At 36.0% G+C, this 21,285-nt stretch overlaps 1 protein-coding gene across 8 annotated transcripts in view; it reads right to left on the bottom strand.

Annotated features, from left to right (window-relative positions):
* NIPBL (NIPBL cohesin loading factor) overlaps positions 1–21,285 on the bottom strand; it is a 190,487-nt gene that overhangs the window by 9,073 nt on the left and 160,129 nt on the right. For all 8 annotated transcript variants that reach the window (XM_066988239.1, XM_066988238.1, XM_066988242.1 and 5 more), the window contains 17 exons: positions 19,756–19,899; positions 16,874–16,963; positions 16,441–16,655; positions 16,226–16,328; positions 15,201–15,299; positions 14,948–15,094; positions 13,584–13,718; positions 12,061–12,159; positions 10,706–10,759; positions 8,557–8,665; positions 7,796–7,932; positions 5,975–6,115; positions 5,557–5,650; positions 5,297–5,451; positions 4,948–5,038; positions 1,129–1,302; positions 374–564 (listed from right to left, as the gene is read on the bottom strand). In XM_066988239.1, coding sequence (XP_066844340.1) covers positions 374–564; positions 1,129–1,302; positions 4,948–5,038; positions 5,297–5,451; positions 5,557–5,650; positions 5,975–6,115; positions 7,796–7,932; positions 8,557–8,665; positions 10,706–10,759; positions 12,061–12,159; positions 13,584–13,718; positions 14,948–15,094; positions 15,201–15,299; positions 16,226–16,328; positions 16,441–16,655; positions 16,874–16,963; positions 19,756–19,899 — 2,178 coding nt within the window. The remainder of the gene's footprint in view (positions 1–373; positions 565–1,128; positions 1,303–4,947; positions 5,039–5,296; positions 5,452–5,556; positions 5,651–5,974; positions 6,116–7,795; positions 7,933–8,556; positions 8,666–10,705; positions 10,760–12,060; positions 12,160–13,583; positions 13,719–14,947; positions 15,095–15,200; positions 15,300–16,225; positions 16,329–16,440; positions 16,656–16,873; positions 16,964–19,755; positions 19,900–21,285) is intronic.

The following is a 21,285-nucleotide window of genomic DNA, read 5'->3' as shown; positions in this document are numbered from 1 at the left end:
GAAGATATGGGTATTGAGGTGGAGGCAAGATGACACAATTTCCAGTATGCAGAATCAAAGGAAGAAAAAGGCCTGGCATACACCTGAAATTTATTCTTTTAACAGATAAGTAATATGTCTACTTGTAAGTACTCTGTAGGCACTGTCTGGACTTCTGCAGCTTGATCCAAAGACAAGAAAATATGATGCTTGGAATCTCACTGGCTAATCAACATAGATCATATTTCAAAGTATGCTTTCTGTAAAGGCCCCTTGCTACGATAAGAAATGACTTTAACACAACAGGAAGAGAAAAACTGGAAATTTATCTAGCAAGCATAAAAACCTCTGAAAATTAAGAACCCTCCCTTCCCATCGGAGAGGCCTGCCGTACCTGAACAGGATGGATGAGACCCTGGTTTAATGTCAGTGCAATGACATTTAGAGCAAAGTGGCGTACATTGGACTGGGTATGAAAGAAAGCCTCAAGGACCTGTTTGAGATACAGCTGCATGATGGAACTACTCATCCCCGAAGAAATATCACCCATTTCTTTCAGGTCTTCCTGTTTTGCTACTTTTTTCCCTGTAAAACAGACAAAAGCAATAGCACACTCACCACATTATAATCATTTAATTTGCCATTAATTGATACATACTGATCTTTAAGCTTTACTATCTGTACACATTTCAGCTGTCTTAGAATGGGTATTATGATCTCATGAAAAGTGTAATAATCTGATCGAAAATATTCTTCAAGAAAACTAAAGAGATACAAGCTAAATTAAACTCTTGTTCCTTAAAAGGTTTTTCATTTTAAAAAAATCCTTATTATTTGTTATTTTGGATCTGAAAATTAACCCTAGAGAAGATTTTCATGAAAAGTATTACTATCATCATTACAGCACTGACATATTCTGGATTGCTTCCAGGATTTATACATCTTGAAAGTTAATAATAAACTACATGTCAATTTCATTTTACTTCAATTTATTTATGCACACGAGTTTTGAAAATTCTTCCAGGATACTTTGTATACAATATTATACATAGATAACTATCTTGAGTGACTCAGTTCACATAAATAGTAATTGTATGCAAGGAAGTTAGATTTTGCATGCCTCATAAGCACGAAGAACTCAACACTTACAGTCTCTGTCTGCCTGCTGCATACGTGTATCCTCCTCCTGCAAGTAGGTCTGGAGGTTTTTTAACACCTGGATTTTTAAGTTTACTGAACAGTTCTTATCTGAAAGAATGCTGTTGTACAGAGTCTTTACTTCCTGTTCAAACATTAAGCTCGGGTGTTGTATAAATGCAAATCCTAAGGGGGAGAAAAAGAGGAAATGTTTCACATTATCATCATCTAGAAATTTTATTTCTGTTTTTTAAGTTTGCTTCAAAATACAGGTATGAAATTTATTGCCTTGCGATTCCTAGAGCAGCATAGCTTTTTCTAGTCCAAACAGAATTCTTTTCTCATATGGACACCATCCAAAACTTGTAAGGAGTTCTGTCAGCTGTGACAGCAATACTCTTGATAAAGACAAGGTGCTGACCCAGTGCAGCTCCCATAAGAGGAGTTATACAGGTCTGGAAGCACAACCAGTGTAGTGGCCTGCATCTGAATGATTAGGATTAGAAGATAAAGTGAGGGAAATTACTAAAAATAACCTCTTGTTCTTGTTACATTTAGATAAAAACATTGTGCCAAAACTGTTAAGAGCTGTTCATACAAAGGCAAATCAGATGTGGAAAATTTGATAAATATCAAAAGAATTTAAAAAAAAATCTTAAAAATAACATAGTGAACACAGTAAAATAAAATTTATACTTTCTGCTGTCATCTCTCATACACCTATTAAGGTCTCTTGAAAACGATCTCAAGTGCTCCCAAAACTACATCTGGTGTAAGATACATACTATAAAACTGGTTTTAGCTGCAGCTTTACCCTTGACAAAGAACTGGTTATTCTTACTCAGAGAAGTCTTTATTTCATTAAAAGTGTAATCTAAATTAGTGACAATGTATACCATTTTAGATCATGACTGTAGATGTACAGGGGGCTTACAGAAAGCCTGGGGAGGGACTCTTCATCGGGGAGCACAGTGACAGGACAAACAGTTATGGCTTTGAATTAAAAGAGGGTAGGTTTAGATCAGATATAAGAAAGAAATTCTTTACTTATGAGGGAGGTGAGGTACTAGAACAAGTTGCCCAGAGAAGCTGTGAAGCAGTGCTCAAGGCCAGGCTGGATGGGGCTTTGAGCAACCTGGTCTAGTGGGAGGTGTCCCTGCACATGGCAGGTGGTTGGAACTGGGTGGTCTTTAAGGTCCCTTCCAACCCAAACCATTCTGTGATTCTATGAACTGCTGCTAACAAACTTTCTTGCTGTATCACAAAAAACAGTAACAGAAATATTTCCCAGTTTAAACTATGTTTTACTAGTTGGTTTATTTTTTTTGACTGTTCTAAGTAAAGGAGACATTAAATGTCTTTTTTTGTGTCCACAGGAAAATAATATTCTGAATGAACAAATGGAAAACATATAAAGACAAATGGCAGAAAAAAAAATGTGAGAAAAAAACCAACACAATGTATAAAAATAGCTGTAACAAAGGCAATACTGAGTCAGATTTTTAAAAATGGCTCTGTGCACAGAGAATACAGTATAGGCAATGTCTGAATCCAAGGCAAGACCTGAGTGTGACTGACCTCATTTCAGTCTCAAAACAAGGAAAGGAGAGAAGGCAGGGGATGTGAAGGAGAAAGAGGAAAAAAAAAAAAGAATGATGATGGTCTCTGAATTACACAGTATAATTGCATCCTCTGTACAAATGTATAATGTATGATGTTTATATGTATGATGTTTAAATGTATGATGTTTATAACTTGACCACCTCTGAGCAAGTTCAATCTATTTTTAAGGTTAATTTGAAAAAAAAAACAAACACAAAAGCATGTGCATGTATGTGGAATGACCCATAATCCATTCTTCATTCACTTGCTTATATGAGTTTGTAATTCATATACCAGGATTTGCAGGGAAATTCTTATATTCCGTCCCCAGTAAGCAGGGAAGAAATCTTATTTGGCATAAGAATCTCCCATGGGAGATTAAAAAAAAAAAAAAAAAAAGCGTCTGCTGTGTTCTTTTAAGGACTGACTTCACATCTTGGGCTGCAGTCACACTAATTCTTTTCATACTTTTATTTTCACTCTGTTAAAAGTGAGCACTGAAATTGGCATTAATAAGACACTACCTGTTAGAAACTTACAGATTTAGCTAAATTCACTGCCTAAATTTTATATACTTGACCTGCCTTGCAAGTACACATTGGGAAAAGAACTATAAACAGGCCCCAAAAGACTTATGGTTAAACTTAATCCCTCAACAGGAGTGACATATCCCAAAGCAAAGACTAAACCTGTTAACTGTCATTACCAAAAGGACACACTAATAATTACTGATAGAAAAGTATGCATTCTTCATGTGGCACATTTACTGTGTATAAATGTTGAAATAGCTTGCTACTCTTTTTCCCCTTATTGCACAAATGTTGAATGATTTGACAGCTTGACTCAATTACCAGCCTGTAAGGTAGACCTTTGCCACTGTCTACATCTCCATGCATACAACAGCTAACCCCAAAATGGAACCAGTATGTAGGTGAGATCAGTAAGTCACTTAAAACAGTTGTCTGAGGTTTAATTAAAAAGACTGAGGTACTTAGAGGCAGAGAGGAGAAGATCTGAAAAAGCCTACTGATAGCCACTCCCACTTACACCCCTTTCTCTGAACTGATTACACTTCAGTCCGTAATTTAGCAACATTTTTGGCTAATGCAATGTTTTCAGCATCCATGAGTAAAGCAATCATGGATGGTTAGCAAGGCAGACCCTGTTCCACGTAATACCCAGGAAAAGACAATTAAATTGGACTCAGCTATGGAAGTGCATGCACCTTGATGCAGTGCCTAGAAAAACTCCAGGTAATCCAGAACACCATATCATTACTCCTGCAACTGGGGCAACTCTAAAGCCATTAATCCTGCTCAGCTGTCTGAAATGGTTTCTCACAGAATACCAAATCAAGTCTTGGTCCCTGTCCTCAGAGTCCTTCCTAGCCATTGAAAAAGCCATCAACACAGCAGCATAAGGAGGCAAATTATTGACCATAGTGAAACTATATCTCACAGTTAAGTGATAGCAAGCTCACACGCACAAGAGAGAACTTTCTTTAGACTAAGCCTTAATCATGAACTGAACTCTTCCAGAAACCAAGGTCTATCTACCCAAACAAGGTTCTCTCACACGTACAGTTTCTGTCCTGGAACAGAGTACGAATGAGATAAAGACCACACTCAATGGCAGCCCATGCAGTATTTCAAGTCACTGAGATACCACACTAATGCCTTCAGATAAAGAATTTAAAATTGAAATACAGCCAAAATACTAAAAGAAAAAGTGATATTTAGGCATTGGCATCATCTCAGAGCCTAGCGAATTCATAGTTGGTACAAAATAAACCCTCATAGTTGGTACAAACTACCAGAGTTCTCTTGATTGTTGTGGAAGATCTGGCCCTACACTTAAAATGCTCAAGATTCTTCCAGCATTTTTTCTAGTTATTCTTTAACTATGCCTTGTGGACTGAAAAACAAGATTTGGAGATATAACATACCTGCATGTAGGGAAAAAAAGAACATCTCCATTATTTTGGAAATCAGCTGCTTTTTAAGACTTGGACACACATCATAAGAGCTTTCTCTGTCAAAAGCATCTGTTCTGCTGCAGATGTAAACAACTAGCATCCCTTTGACTACATTTCTCTAGCAATTTCTCAAATAAAACATGTAGTGTAGTTTTTCCACAAGTTCCCTTGCCACTATAGAAATACATGAATTCCTGCTAGAATGCATATATGTTTTGTATAGCAAAATAATAAAAACTATTAATATTTCTTACCCAGGCCAATAATGGCTTTCGTCTGTACTTCTTCATCTGAATGCTTTGTAAAATACATCAGCAGTTCAAGTACTTTATCCTTGATGTTAACCTAAGCAAATTAAAGCAAGAATAATACTTAAGATAAAACAGATGTTTTTAATCTCTTTCAAAAAAGATAATTATTAAAAAGAAAAGAAGAAACAATCTTCCTGCACGGACTTTGCACATACTTACAAACCCCAAAACATTATTGTATGCATTTTGAAAAAATATAGCTTTGAACAGCTAGGAATACAGTGCTTTCAAATAAAACTGGAACATTCAGTACATGTAAGACTTGGAGAGTAAATACAAGTTTTTTTTTTACCTTACTGTTGCCCTTAAAATCTTCCTGATCAAAATCAAAATGCCGACACAGTGCACCAACAGTGAAAAGTGACCTAAGGAGTGCTGGTTTATTGGCAGTAAGTATTGTACTGTTGGGGTCTTCTTGATGTTGACTTTTTAATTTTGAAAGTGCACCTACAATAAGATAAAAGTTTTAACCACAGTGTTTAAACATGGTGCATTCCTAAGACTTGTAGCCAAAACTGAAAAGTGAAAATTACATGTTACGACTTTACTTACCATAGTATCTATTAAAACAGGCCCACACAAACTTATAGTTCTGGGTGACCTTGTTCACAACAGCCCCAAGACAGCTCACACAATGCTGAACAACCTAGGAGCAAGAAAGAACACATGAATTACATACTTAGAATTTAAAATTGAGGGTTCCATAGAACAATACAGAATTAAAACAAACTCTCTGACAGTCTATCTCCTAGACTGCTTTGAAAAACTGCCCAAACTCATAATTGTTAAAATATAGCAACAACATATACAAACTCCAGTAAACCAAGAACATAGCCTTTTTCGTGTCTCATGAGTCCCATGACCAGCATAAGCAACTTTGTATTGAAGACAGACTTTCTTTAAGTCAAAACCATGCATTTTGGAATGTGAAATTGAATCAACAACTGGGTATTAGCAATGAAAAGCTTACCGTCATGCCATATTTGATGATGAGTTTCATGAGGTCTTCCTCAATAGTGGCAAGGAAGGTCTCACTTGGGTGCTCCATTAGTGGCACTACAAGCTCTAAGATTTTTGCAACATTGCAGATCACCATGAAATCATTCTGAGTCTGAAAAAGAAGTGTTTACAGCATTTAATATTTCCGGCTATGTTACCTATTAAACAAGTATTATTAATATGAACTGATAGTGAAAAATCACAGCTCTTACATAAGATATGACTCAGGTATTTAGTAAAGATTTAGAATGCTATTTATATTATTTAGATTTGATATTACATTACTAATTTTTATGAAACCTAGTTCCTGTTTTTTATGGAACCTCTGTTGAAAATCTGTTGAAGCAGAACTTCAGCTTTCATAAAGGCTATGAGCAGACCTGAAAACTTATCAACTCTTGGTCTTGGCAATTTTATTTATTTTTTCTTTCTTTAGAAGTCCTACAACAAATTTACAGAACACTTTCTGACACATGCTAGAGAACACACAACATCTGGCAACAGGTATCAGCAACAAACAAAGTTGTGTTACGGCTGAAGGTGGCTTAAACAAAATAGATAATTATGTCCACTAATGTAGAAATTACAATTAAAATTATTATTAGTTTGCATAATCATGACTATATACATGTTGTAAGTGAGGAACCTCTGGAAAATACTTTAGATATGAAATATACACCCTGGTAAAAAAATGACTTTTTTTTTTGACAACTCAGGCTCATTTAGCATAATAGGATAATTTTCATATGCTATTATCAAACTATTTACATATTCAAGCTGACAGTGGTGAACTAATTCTACAATTTATTTCAACCTATGTAAGTACAAAATGTATATAAACTGCTGAAGAGATGCTGTAGCAAGTATAATCAAGGGTATAATCAGATACCCGTTTCCTATACTGTTTGATCTGAAGCAGCTCTAAAAGTCTTTTGTAGATGTGCCTAAAGAATGATTCAGAGCTGAACCCAGAAAATGTTTGGATATACCTACAAACTTATCTGATAACAAGACTCTCAAAAACCTGTCTTTCTGTGGGCAACTGACCTATTATGATGGGATACTGCCACCTACTCAGCCATGCTCCTCCTTTAGCCGTGGCTGCATGATCTGCCCTGCTCCTTCTGCCAGATCAGGGATTTGTTGCAGCCTTCACTGAGCCCACTGTGCTAATCAAAATGGCGGAAAGCCCCACAGTATGTCAGAGGCAGAAGGACATTTAACTGGAGTGTTTGGTTTACCATTGTAACTCCATAACATTTTTGTGAACTAAACTGTCTTATAGAGAGACACAAAAAAAACAGAGCTGCGTAAGTGGAAACTAGAGAAGGAAGAGGTGAAGTGCTAAAGGACAGAGTAGGACATTTTCATTCTGATATATTTACTATACGTTTCAAGAAATCATAGATTAAGCCTTTAGGCTTAATATTCATGTATTAAATCTTAAATACTTTTAAGACTGTGACTGAAAAACAAAACAAGTTTAAGAAATGATTTTGTAACAGGTGAAAAAGTGATTTTCAGTCCTCAACAGAAAAAGAGGCAGTAAACATTTCAGTTTCATTTGGCTGTAAAATGTGGAGGAGAAGGTGAGGAACAGCATCTTAGAAGTGACACAGACCATTAAAATGACCTAGTACCTTCAGAAGGTAGGATGTTCAGGAAACAGAAAGACAACTTTATTTCTCTTTTCCTATCTTCAATTTTGTTAAGCACGCAAAATAGCCATTAATTTCTATGATTAATTATCTGGGGAGAAAATAAGGCTGATATTCTAATTTTCTCTACTTACACTACATTTAGTGGTGAGGTATGGCTGCATGGTCATGGCATGTTTGACCATTAGCTGGGGCCTGATTTTGCTGAATAAGAACAAAGTGGTTATGCAAGCAACCAAGCGACCAGAATTCACGCCTTTGTTGTCAGAATCTGCAAAAATTAGAAAATATACAAATGATATGAGATCCAAGTATTACTTGATCAATTAAAAACATATGGCCTAACTATCATATGAATATCTTTTCCATGACAATCTCTTCCATGAAATATCCCTCAATATAAAATATGCTTATATATTCTTATTAGATAAGAGCATTAGAGATGATAACATAATGTGTTAGTATTTGTATATGATCACAAAATATGTGCAATAAGAAACAGGGATGCTTCAAAGACGTTATTATTTCATAAATACTGTATACAGAACACTGGTCCAGCCAATGATTCCTATTACAACTGCAGAACACACTTAGGCAAATAAAGTTTTCTGTATCTGTTTTTGTTTTTAGTGACCTAAAACTTTTGACAAATTACTTTAAAAGTAATTCTGTTATTGTGGTTAGTTAGGGAAAATTAGGAAAACTTTATGTACTTTTGAACACTGTATAATAATAATGAACTTGTATGCAAGAATTCACTACAACAGGTTTTGTAATAGGAATTCTCAAACAGTAATTTTTCATCACATTGATTTTAACAACCACTCTTACAATATTCATTTATTTGTATTTAAAATGCAAAGTGGATGAGCTACTGGATTCTAAATAATATTACCTGATAAAGATTCCTCATATTTAAGGATGTGCTCAACCAAATTGTCAACAAGCTGAGTACAGGCTTTCTTCACAGGTTTATATGAGGCATCCTCTTCTGACTTCAAAAGCTACAGCAGATGAAACAGAAATTGATTCAGTAGAAAGGCTACATTCATAAAATCATAGAATCTCCTTAGTTAGAAGGTACCCACAAGGATGAACAAGTCCACCTCCTGGCTTCACCACCCAAAAATCAAACCAAATGTCTGAGAGCATTGTCCAAAGGCTTCCTGAACTCCATTGGGCTCGGTGCTGTGACCACTGCCCTGGGGAGCCTGTCCCAGTGCCTGACCACCCTCTGGGTGCAGAACCTTTCCCTAGCACCCAGCCTGACCCTCCCCTGTCCCAGCTCCATGCCGTTCCCTCGGGTCCTGTCGCTGTCCCCAGAGAGCAGAGCTCAGCGCCTGCCCCTCCGCTCCCCTCGTGAGGGAGCTGCAGGCCGCCATGAGGCCTCCCCTCAGCCTGCTCTGCTCTGGGCTGAACAAACCCAGGGACCTCAGATGCTTCACACATCTTGCCCTCTAGACCCTTCACCATTTTTGTAGCCCTCCTTTGGAGGCTCTCTAAAATTTTATGTCCTTTTTATACTGTGGCACCCAAAATCTCACACAGTACTCAAGGTGAGGCCGAAGCAGCACAGAGCAGAGCAGGACAATCCCTTCCCTCGACTGGCTAGCAATGCCGTGCCTGATGCACCCCAGGGCATAGTTGGCCCTCCTGGCTGCCAGGGCACACCGGTGACTCACGTTTAACTTGATGTTGATGGGAAGCCCGAGATCCCTTTCTGCAGGGCTGCTCTCCAGCCTCTCATCCCACAGTCTGCACGTGTATTCAGGGTTGCCCCTTGTCAGGTGCTCTTGTTAAACTTCCGTATTGTTGGGGATTGCCCAACTCTCTAACTTGTCAAGATTTCTCCACTAGGCCTCTCTAGCCTCATTCATTCATATACATTGGATAAATACTGGTTTTATAATAATTACTACAAGTAAACAAGGATTTTGTATTACGAGATAATTTTTTTAACATCTCCATAAAAGCTCCATGGTGAAGAAAAATTTAAAGGAAGTAAAAAACCATCAAATCAAAATGTAAGAGAATCAAAGAAAAACTACGTGTGACAAAAGGATAGATGAGAGCAGTTCTACTGATGTTTTCACGGGGATGAAAGCTAACTCTGTGCTTCATGAACTATGAGGAAAATATTAATTTAGTCATACTTGCCGAGAGTAATTAATAGAAGACTTTTCAAAATGCTTAGGTAAAAAATAGGGAAAAGGCAAAAGGATTTTTTTTTGTCATTAAACAAAAAAATCAGTCTAAGATGAAACACTTTTAAGAACATAGTAATCAAACTTTGGGTACTGAAATTGTATTCCTTAAGATCCTTTAATATCTAACATGGATTGAACCCCCAAACTATAGTCTTTTTTTCAGTGCAAGCATTAAGCTGATATACTTGGCTAACTATTTTCTTGGCATTCCAGGCTAAAGTAAAATGTTTTGAGACCTCTTTGATGATTTTGTTAATTTTGCTTTAAAATTCATCAGTGCATACAAGAATTAGAGGAGAAAGATACTACAATCTAATAGATATAAACAAAGCAAGCTCATTTCTTAGAAAAAAGAGGGTAAAACATAATGTAGAAGTAAGCAATACTTTATTCACTGCTTTTACAAACTGTGTAACAGATATATTAGATGTGAAAATATATGTATCTATCACTGAAAAAAATAATCTACATTGAACCAGATGCTCATTTCAGAACTAAGTACCTTAACTGTGGATTTCATGTTATGCCACTCATTATTGAAGACATCAAGAAATTAAAAAACAAAACAAAAAAATGAAAACCTCCCAAAATGAAAACCAAAATATGAAATATTTTTAGAACATTTTTTTTACATGGAAATAGAGAAACTAGTGTCAGAGACAAAGAAAACTGCAGCAATAAAGATTAAAAAAAAAGTAAGGTGTTTAAAGGGCATTAATTGAATTTGTCTATTGTAAAGGATTGCTTCTGAAGTACCCCTCCAATGCGTTTTAGTATCAAAAGAAATATTAATATTCTTACAATGATTATGTCATACCTTAAAATTTTGTTACTTACATTTTGAAGAAGCTGTTCAAACCAATCATACCCTGTATCTCTACAAGCTGCAACCTAAAAGCAGTATTGAGAATAAGCTGGTTAAAACAGGAACCTGAAGAAATATTACTTCAGTGCAGATGTCATCTTTAAAGAACAACAAATATGCAACAGTAAGATGATTTTGTATCTTTATAGATTAGAAACTGTTTTCTACATTAAAAAAAAAATTCTCACCGTTTCAGTAGTACCAGAATTTATATATATTCCATACAATGCAAGGCCTACATATTTTACTGGCCATTGCAAATTTTGGTTTTGTAGAACAACATTTTTTTACACATTAAAGCATATCAAAAATGAACATGTATACACATATGAAAATGTATATATGTATATATATATACACACACACACATCTTAATAGAAACAAACCAATCCTTAACTCTCATCATGTATCTAGATCAGCTCACAGGTGCTCTCAAGCAGAATTAGCAGAAGATGGAGTTAAGCTCAAGTCAAATTGACTGACTTTTCAGCCTGGAAAAACGCACTCTACATTTTTATCTGGTAAAAACATTGAAAAGCAGGATAAAGCTGCACACAATTTTAAGTAGACTTACTTGATCTTTACATCTTTGTTAAATTCATATTAACACACCTTCTCAGCACAGTGATTTTACACAACACATTACCACTACAAATGTATAAGCATTTTATTGGAAACAGATTTTTGAGACATGCTGGTTTAAATCACTGTTTCCACAAAGTAGATAAAATTACGCAGTTATTAGTTTACTCTAGGTGAGGACATGACCCTGTATTTGTAAAGAAAACTTATTAATCTTTCAAAATAAATGTTATCAATTGTTTGTGAATTTTTACTTCTAAGAGACCATTTCTCGCCTACCTGGGCAACCTGCTCTAGGGAAGCTGCTTTACGGAACCTGCTTTGGCAGGGGGGTTGGATCCTATGATCTCTTGCGGTCCCTTCCAACCCCTACAATTCTGTGATTCTTAGCTAGGCAACTATCTGCTGCTACTAGCATTTGCTGGGAGATATCATATATAGTAGAAACTTAATATGTTTTAACTGAACAAGTATTTTACACAACTGGAATATAAGGTGGTCCCAGTTATCATTGGCAGCGTTATTTGTGAGTTTATGTTTCATGAGTTGAAGTTTCAAAAGCTTGTTCCATCAGATGAATAATTCTCACACACATTCAATGCCAAGAGATACATAAAGAAAACCATCTGATACGTTAGTTAGTTGTGTATTTTTCGCTTTCTAAAAGACTACAGATAATGTTTCAAAGACACTAAAAATATAATCAATTTCTGCATATAACCCAATTCAAATTTGTATAACATACCACATCAGTGATGTTTAGTATTTTCCTGGTCATTGCTTCTTTGTCATGGTGTGGAGTTGGAGTAAACCAGAGCTTCTGGAATGTTTCATTTACTAATTTCTGAAGGGGAAAAGTAAAAAGTATTAGCAGAAATAAATAAGCCGATCTTGGCACATAAATGTTATCTCTCATATGTCCATACAATAGATTTGCTGATGATACATGCCATTTCATGAGGAATTGTTCAAACTATGTGGAACTGTTGTAGAGAAGGCTATCAGAGGCAGACCCAGATCAAATATTACAGGAGTTATATACTAGCCTCTAAACATTTCACTGGGAAACGATGCTACAGAAACCATTTTCTTTACAAATGGTTACAACTTTCCTGCTCTAATTTGCATTCCTCAGGAAAACATAGCACCCTGAGAAAATAAAAACTAAACACAAGATTATGATTTCTACAGCAGAATTAGCAGCAGTGGTAGATTATTTTGGAGTCTTCAGAACAGTTGTGATAAGGTAGGGAAGAGAGAGAACCCAAGTCTCTCTAGCCAAACTTAGAAGTAGGTTCCCTTTCAATGTTTTTGATGGTGGAAAAGGTGGAACAGAGGGAAAGGGAACTAAATTATTTCCGCATTGCTTACAAAGTATACTGTTTTAAGTATATCTCCTTGTCCATGGAGGCATAAAAAAATACATTTTAGACACCACCTCATTTTTATGAGGTTGTCGTAAAGGAAAGGGAATGAAGGAGAGGGAACAAGGTCAACCTCCTTTTGTAGCCGCACCTTTGATAAACAGTCTTCTCTGAAAGCCACTTGGTATTAACATGTCTCAAGTGGTAAAAATACATAGTGCAACTTTAAAGTTGCAGATTTCAAATGCCACTGAAAGAGTGATACAAAATTATTACAGGTGTATTCTTAACTACCCACCTATTCTAAAATTATTTTGCTTAGTCAAACAAAAACATCAGTGTCAGGTTAATGATTTATCACATAATCTTACTTTTGTGCCCTTCTGCATATACTTTCCAGAAAAAGCAGAATGTGAACACATAAGTAACATTTCAGGGCGAGTAAGTGATTAATAAAATGTTCAAAATTAATGCAAAAAACCATACATAAATACCTCAGACCAGAGAACTTACATGTCTGGTATATACTAAGTTCAAGCACTTGATTTTGTCCTAAAGCTTATTTTGTGTGCAGGAAGGATTTTCATACACCGATTTTACTTGTTAGAAAAGTACTATACGCAATTCTTGCAAGCAGAAAAAAAACCCCAAACCTCTAGAAAATAACTTTTTTTTTGATATTTTGACTGTAAGTAAGAACTTGAAGAAAACAAACAAGAGAAAGAAAAACAAGTCAGCAATGTAAGAAGTTAAGATACTTACTCTCTCAAAAATTAAAAGTAAATAAAAATCACAAACTTTACAAACAAGCAATGTAATATTATTTTTTAAATTATTTTTGTCAAAAAAATAGAAACACCAAAACAATGATAATTAAAATCCTGAGGGATATGTTTTACTCTACCTTAATGCCTTCTTCATCATTGACTCTTCGAATCATTTTCACACACATCTCTGTAATTTTGGGAAATGTTGGTTGTTCAATGCAGATATCCCTAAGTATCTTTATGACTCTTTTTCTGACACTGATACCTGTATCCTGTGAGGATAATAAAAGCATTACACTCTTGAAAACAATTCTGACGTATGAATTAATTTGTGTTATATGAACTAATATTTGAAGATCAACCAACTTTGCTTACAAAATGTATTTAGAAAAGGCAGCTAAAATATTCTAGAGTGCATTTATATGAAAGGTCAGCATAACTTGCACCACTTTATTTGCAACAATTCTAAATGGCTGTTTGAGTGCCCTTTATGTTGAAATGCTTCCTTCACTTACACCGTCTTCTGTATAGGAGCTCATGATATTGCATATGTGTAATTCCACTCCATGATTTTAAAAGCTAGATGTAGTGATGCTTTAACTATGTTGTTCAAACACACAAAACCCCTGTAGATCTGGTCAGTAATACTTCAAGCTTTTGGACAAAGCTTATGGATAAGCCCTATGCAGCAAACCTTTTCCATTTTCCTAGGCTTTGTCTGAGGTGGTGGATGAGGAGTTTCACTTCATATGATCATATTAAAAACCTGTTTATCTGAACATCAGCATGAATTATGTCATGCATGCTTGTAAGCACAGGGAGCCAGCTATCTCTAGAGCCCCTCACAAACATGTTTTATTATATAAGTACAGTAAATGAGTGGTACTTGACTAAAAACCTACATGACATGGATCCTAAAAGCTAATGTTACTTTATAGTTAAATTAACATTGTATTTTATCTGAACATCCAGACAAAAAACACTTCCTGTACAAAACCTGAACTTCTAACACTACTAAAACTAACTTTCTAACAGGAAACCTTTTATAAAGCTAAAATACAGCATAGAAAAGCAAAGTAGTTTTATATTTTTTTCTTTTGGATTACAAATGGAAACTTCAGAATACTGTGCTGTCGATCTTTCTTCATTGTCTCACACTACCAATTTGCCTTCAGTAACCTATTTCTCAAAATCCAGAGATATGGAATTCCTCTTCTCACATAATCTGCGTCTTAACAGTGGAATTAAAAGGAACACAATCCTGGTTCTGCTGCAGTACAACTTTCTGCGTATGTTTACTTTCTGATGCCAAAAAGCCTAACTGGAAACAAGTGATGTGTTTTACACGGTTGGTCTTACAAGGATGATGTACCTCATTTAAAACAATGAAATGTAATACACTGTTGGGTTTGTAATTCCGTATTACTAAACATACAAGCTCTGCTGAAAGCAAGTTTCCCAATGCCATTTACTTTATCATAAATATCACAAGTCACCATACCAATATTCTTTCAATCAGCATGTCATAATACTGCTCAGCAAGCTGAGGACGACACAGCACAAATCGGCCAAGCAGCTCCACAGCTGCTTCTCGTACACTAGTAGAGTTATCCATTAACCGCCCATGAACACCTCGTTGCATATCCAGCTGAAAAGAACAAATACAACACAAATCCAAAATAAGAAATAAGGATTTCTTCAAAGTATGCATGTGCATGATGGGATTTTTTTTTTTTTTTTTTTTTTTTTTTTACCCTGGCAAGAATACTGGGGTCTACAGCAACAACCTCAGACAAACACTTCATGGCTTTTGTTCGAACAGCAATTGCATTTTCACCAAGTACACGCAGAATCTAGTAAGAGAACAAAAAGAAAATTTCAATTGCTTTGGGAAGGCAGTAAACAGGGCTTAATAAAGGCAAAAATGCAGAAGAACAACACGTATGCTATTTAACTAAAATAAGAGTATCTGTCTACTAAAAATTGAATACATTTTCTCAGACAGTAAAGAGGTGCATGTAAATGATGCTCCATAGCACTGATGACTTCAGCATAGGTATTTGCCAGGATTTGCTGTATCTCTAAGACTATTCCAAGCAAGATTCATACAAGGTCCATATGTTCACTCCACGTCCCTTTACTTTAAATTGTACTTTTGCCATTCAGATGAGGCTTTCACCATGCTTCTTTTAACAGGAAGGTTGGATTTGGACACTGTAACTCTAGAACTGGCTACGTATGTAGATCAGTATAAGTAATGTGGCCTAAACCGTTCCTGGAGTTCAAACATGTCACCATGCCAACATTTTAGTCCTCCCAGGAAAAGGAAAGAAACCACACTGTCAAACACCTTCTGAAGCGAGTGGGAGTAACATGCACTTGTACAAGCAAATAACCATGTTGACATGTATTTTCAAATCAAATTAAGATACATTTAATGGGTTAGCACTACCAAATGAGCAAGCATCTTACAAAAACTGTGGAAAAGATTTCAACATTCTGTAATTAACCCTTTACTGTGTGCATTTAATATAATCATTTTGCATATACTTACACAAAGAAAATCACATAAGCACAATATGACGTATAAAATGCATGCAAGAAAAAGAAAAATAAGCACTTATTTTCCATCAGTACAGAATATGAAAGCACGTGGTGTCATCATCGCCTCACAAATACCTGTGCTCAGCAATGAGCAGGTATTGCACACTACCTCAAGAGTGTTTAGAATCAGAAACCAACTCTGTTTCACTGTACTAATACTTCTGGCACAGTTTACCTGTGTCAAATAAATATCGAAGCTCTGGGCAAACGGCCTCATAGAGGCCAAGTAGCGAACAATCAAACATGCATCTTCATAGTCCACGGTATCAGAATTCATCCTGCAACAAATTCAATGCAATAATTAGGACATGTTTATCAAAAATAGCTAAAAGCATCAAATAAGATGCCTTAATAAAGGTTAATAAAGAAATCAGCAGTAGTGAAACATACTTCAATGTACTGAACTGAAACGGAGCAGTTTTAATGATGCTGCGAAGAAACTTTTTGCGACTTTCTGCTCTATGCATGATTTGTCCTGTGGTCTCAACATCTTTTGCATGATGAGTTCCTTCAGATGAATCCTCATCTTTCTGTGATTTAATTGCTTTCTCTGTCTCCATAGTTGTATCACGGAACCACTGAGCTATATAAAACTTCCGAGAAAACTGGAGACATACAACAGGATGCATAGAAAAGGAGATAAAACAGTGAAATTAACAGATTTATAATGAGATTAAGTGAGTCTAACGCATCAACCATATTTTGGAAAAGACAACAGTGTATGTTAAGGTGTCAATTTAACTGATGCACGACTGAAAGTCATTTTATTCAGTCAACATGTTATAGAAATTATTTTTATGTACATCAGAAAGCTGAAATTTACCACTAGTGATGCATCAGTTTCTGTGTTCTCATCCAGGTAATCCAGCAAAGCCTTTTGTAGCTGTTGAATTTCATCTTCTCCTCCTGAAACCTGTCAGAAGGAGAAAGATAGATATAAAACAGAATATTGCTCAGTGGTAATTATTATCTGACAATCTGCGTGTCCACATATAAAATAAAGTGTAAGTGTTTTGATAATTGCAGAACATTAACAATATTTTAAGCAGTTACCTGTAAACTGCATACAAACTAAAGCAAATTAGACTTTGTGACTCCGAAGTCTAAAAAAGATTAAAAGCAGTTTAAGACTCGTGTTAAAACTTATTGACTGATATGATTAATTCTCCTTCTATGATCTTGTGTTAAGATACTATGTCACTGAGGAAAAAAGAAAGGCTGAAATCACACAGAGCAGACTGACACAAGGTTTAACATTTAAAAGTCATTGTTAGTTATCTTACAGACAATAAAAAAAAAAAGAAACTGACTTCTCAGGCATAGAAGACACAAAATGCAAATGAAAACAAATATGAAAACCACAGACAACAGTAAAAAGGTATGGGAAAAATTAAAGAAATAAAAATAACTTATTCCGTATGCCAAAAATATTTGGCATAACTGTTACCAGGGATAAAGCACCTCCACAGAGAAAGTGCAGCAACTGTGCTCAATGTATCTAGGGAAAGAATTTACGGAGGATGTTACTAAAAACCTCTGGGATCTAGCATTAAAGTATCACACTCTCTGCGATTAAACTAAGTTTCTGTGCACATAATGGTGATGTAGGTTCATTTGTAAACATTTAGCACCCTCCTATATGTACAAATTATAAATTAAATGTTTTAAATGTTAGATTTTGTGGATAACGTGCTTAATGAACTCTAAGTATTTTCAAACAAGTAAAAAAAATACAAAAGAACAAACAGGGAAAAAAAAAAGCCCATAAATAAAATCATATTCAATACTATAAAAGTAGAAAAGAATAATTCCTGGTTTAATCTTCTTCAGCTACAAAAAATTTTCTTCTTCAGCAATAAACCTCACAACTTAATGAACTTTAACCTCTGCAGGAACAGCACAGTTTGAGAATTTTGTCACAAGTGCAGTAAATAATATAGCTTGCAAGCATGAGCAAGTGGAAAAAGATATGGTCACAGTCCAGAGGATCAGAGTATAAAGAGAGAAACTAATGAATAGATTTTCTCCTAAATCTGATTACACGGTTCAAGAGTCCAAACCACAGTAGACACTTATAAGCATTCATCAGTCCTTGGGGAATACCCTGGTGGCAATATCAGAGGGTAGAAGGAAACATCAAATAGTCTGAGTGTTCAACTCAACAGGAAAGAACACTCTGTAGAGGTGTAAGCCCCTTTCTGATTGGAAACAATAATTTCCTGATGACTAGAGCTATGTCCACCAATGGATCCTCTTACTGTCTTTCCATCTGAGTAATAAACTCAAACTTAGCTGTTACACAAACATTTCCATGTAGTTATTTTTTCTTATGTTATAAATCATTTATAAACAACACACTGTCTACCCATACTAATCGTACTGTATAATTTATATTTCCATAATGTATGGATGGTACTGTCCACCATCAATGATGTTAAGTTCTTGAATAACTGAAACCAAAATCCTGTTAGCACTCAATTGCCCAAAGCAATTTTATTTTCTGCAGATGCCAATGCCTAGTTACTGCCTGATCTTGTTAAAAAAATAAAAATCAGGTTACCATTTGCATACATATCTTCCTGGAATATCTTTCAATACCTTTATAACTTCTGGAGATAGGGAAAGAGATAGGGGTCCTTCTAAAACATTTCCCTACAAAATCTGATGTAGAATTGTCAGAATCACTGCCAATAGAAGAGAATAATAATTCACTAGCACACAGAAGTATACATTATATTAAACCATGAACATGAAGATTTGACACTCTATATAGTACAATATTCTAATCAACAAAAGTTACGGCAATTATCAGTCTCACAAAGGAGTAGATGAGCTTTGATTTTTTATTTGAATGCCTGTGAATTGTGGAATTGTTTCCTCCAGCATAGATCTGTAACAGTCGTTACAGAATACACGAAATAGATCTGGATACTTTTTCAGGCAACCGAAAGGGAAATTCTGATATAGTGAATTTGATATGACTACTCAACTTCAGATCTGATCACAGTGTAAGCAGGTAATAGTTCAAAAAGAAGCATATAGGCCCCATAAGAAATGTGCAAGTCTGTATTTTTAGAAGGACACATAAGACCTGATGGTTTTCTCATACTATGTGCAGTAGAGAATTCAAAAGCACATATCACTTTGATATCTGTTGCCACCCTTGCAGATTTGGAAACATTTTGATAATCAGCATCAGCAGAAATGCACATGTGCATTCTCTAGTGAAAGATATATGCAAGTCCTGCATGTAAAATAAATATGACCAATACCAGACACATCATATAAAATCTAACCTTACAGGCTGAAGACTTGAACTCTCTAAAACCCGTATAAGTGCCATAAGCCCAATTACCACATTGTGACAGCAAATACTTACATACACACATATTTTTATTGCCTCTGAAGACAGAATTCAACTGTTGCTGTCACTCCATTATTTCCTCTATATTTTTACAGTAAAACTGGTTTTACCACTGTAATTAACCACTTAATATAACCACGATGAGTTAAGAAATGTGATACTTATAAATCAACGGTTTAGATTTCTGGAAAACGATGAAAACTGATTCTTCACATGTTTTTTGTTGGAGATATTTTTTGTTTGCTTTTTGCTTTTTTAAATAAATCTTTATAATTTTCAAAGATTTCAATGGACGCATCTCAATCCAGCTGAATCCAGCTGGCATGGGATCTCTCACACACCTGTTTGAGGATTCTGGCTATAGATCCTTGATCCATTTTGCTAGTGACTGCATCTTTCCTCAGTCTTGCAGCTACAGTTCCAAGATAGTCAAGCGATGCAACTCTTAAAGCCATTTCTGTTGATTTGTTACTGAACTGGTGAACCTAAGAAAAGCAGAATATATACTTTTTAAGTTTTTATTTTTATAAATGAGATTCCTATCACACAATACTGGGTGACCTTATTAAAAATTCTACCAAACCTCCATATTCAGTAAAATTGTCATTTACTTTTGCACCAGATACAATCCTTATTTTGTATTACTGTTTTTTTTTCTTTTATTGTCTCTCGCTACATGTATGCCTGTTAGAGGTTTTTTAAATATACACTTTCATAAAATAAACCAGACATCTAGCATAGCATAGATCTTAACCATCAAAATACATCTTCCTCATTATTCCCACAAGTGTAATGAAAGCTACATCTTACTAGGAACAGGACTATAACATATTCAAAAAGAAAAAACAAAAACAAAACAAAACAAACAAACAAAACCCACCAAGAACAAATACCCAGATCAAATCAGCTGTTAGCACAGCTAACAGAAACAACCAACAGATGCAGCCATTTGTGCAGCAGTCTTTGGCCCTGCTTTGGGAAGCTTCAGAAAACTTCAGAACTTTCTGTGTTCAAGGTCCATGAGCACTGGGGAACTCCTGGCAACTCTCTGAGGAACTTGAGGTTGCCTGCTGCTGTTAGGCAAGGACAAAGGTAGGGGAGACCAGTAGGGTGTGGGCCTGCAGAAAGTCTAGATGCTCCTAATGAGCTCTAGGGGTTTCTAACAAGCATCATTAGACAACCCCTGACCTAAGACGTCAGGAGTTTCTGTTGCAGCTGCCCCCCCAATAAGGGAAGGGGTCAAGTATCCCTTTAGCTGGTGCCTAGCTACTCTCTGAGGAGAGGCCTTAATAAAGGCCTAATCTAGAGCACATGTCCCAGAGTATAGCTAACAGAAGCGTCCAACAGATACAGCAGTTTGCATAGCAGCTCACGCAGAAGGGTGCATTGTAGGCATCAAAGGAGGCCCATGGCTGATCTCAGGTCCTTGCTACATTCTCTGACATGGAGATGGATCCCTGCCCAACTGTGCTGGGGGCACACCCAGCTGGAAAGCAGCTTAGCAGAAAAGGATCTAGGAGTCCGGGTAGACACCAAATCAAACATAAGTCAGCAATGTGCCCTTGCCAGTAAGAAGGCTAGTGGTATTCTTGGCTGCATTAGGCAAAGTATTGCCAGCAGATCAAGAAAGGTGATCCTTCCCCTCTACTCAATGCTGGTGAAGCTTTAAGTTGAGTACTATGTCCACGTCTGCCCCATGCAGTACAAGAGAAACATGGACATACTGGAAAGAGTCTGACAAAGGGCTATTGAAATGATCAAGGGACTGCAGTGCCTGTCCTATGAGGGGAGGCTGAGAGAGCTGGGACTGTTAAGCCATGAGAAGAGGACGCTCACGGGGGAATCTCATCAATGTCTACAAGCACCTGAAG

Source organism: Anser cygnoides, chromosome Z (genome assembly GCF_040182565.1).
Source record: "Anser cygnoides isolate HZ-2024a breed goose chromosome Z, Taihu_goose_T2T_genome, whole genome shotgun sequence".
NCBI classification, from domain to species: Eukaryota; Metazoa; Chordata; class Aves; order Anseriformes; family Anatidae; genus Anser; species Anser cygnoides.
Note: the sequence above shows the minus strand (reverse complement) of the source record. Positions and strands in the feature narration are given on the sequence as shown.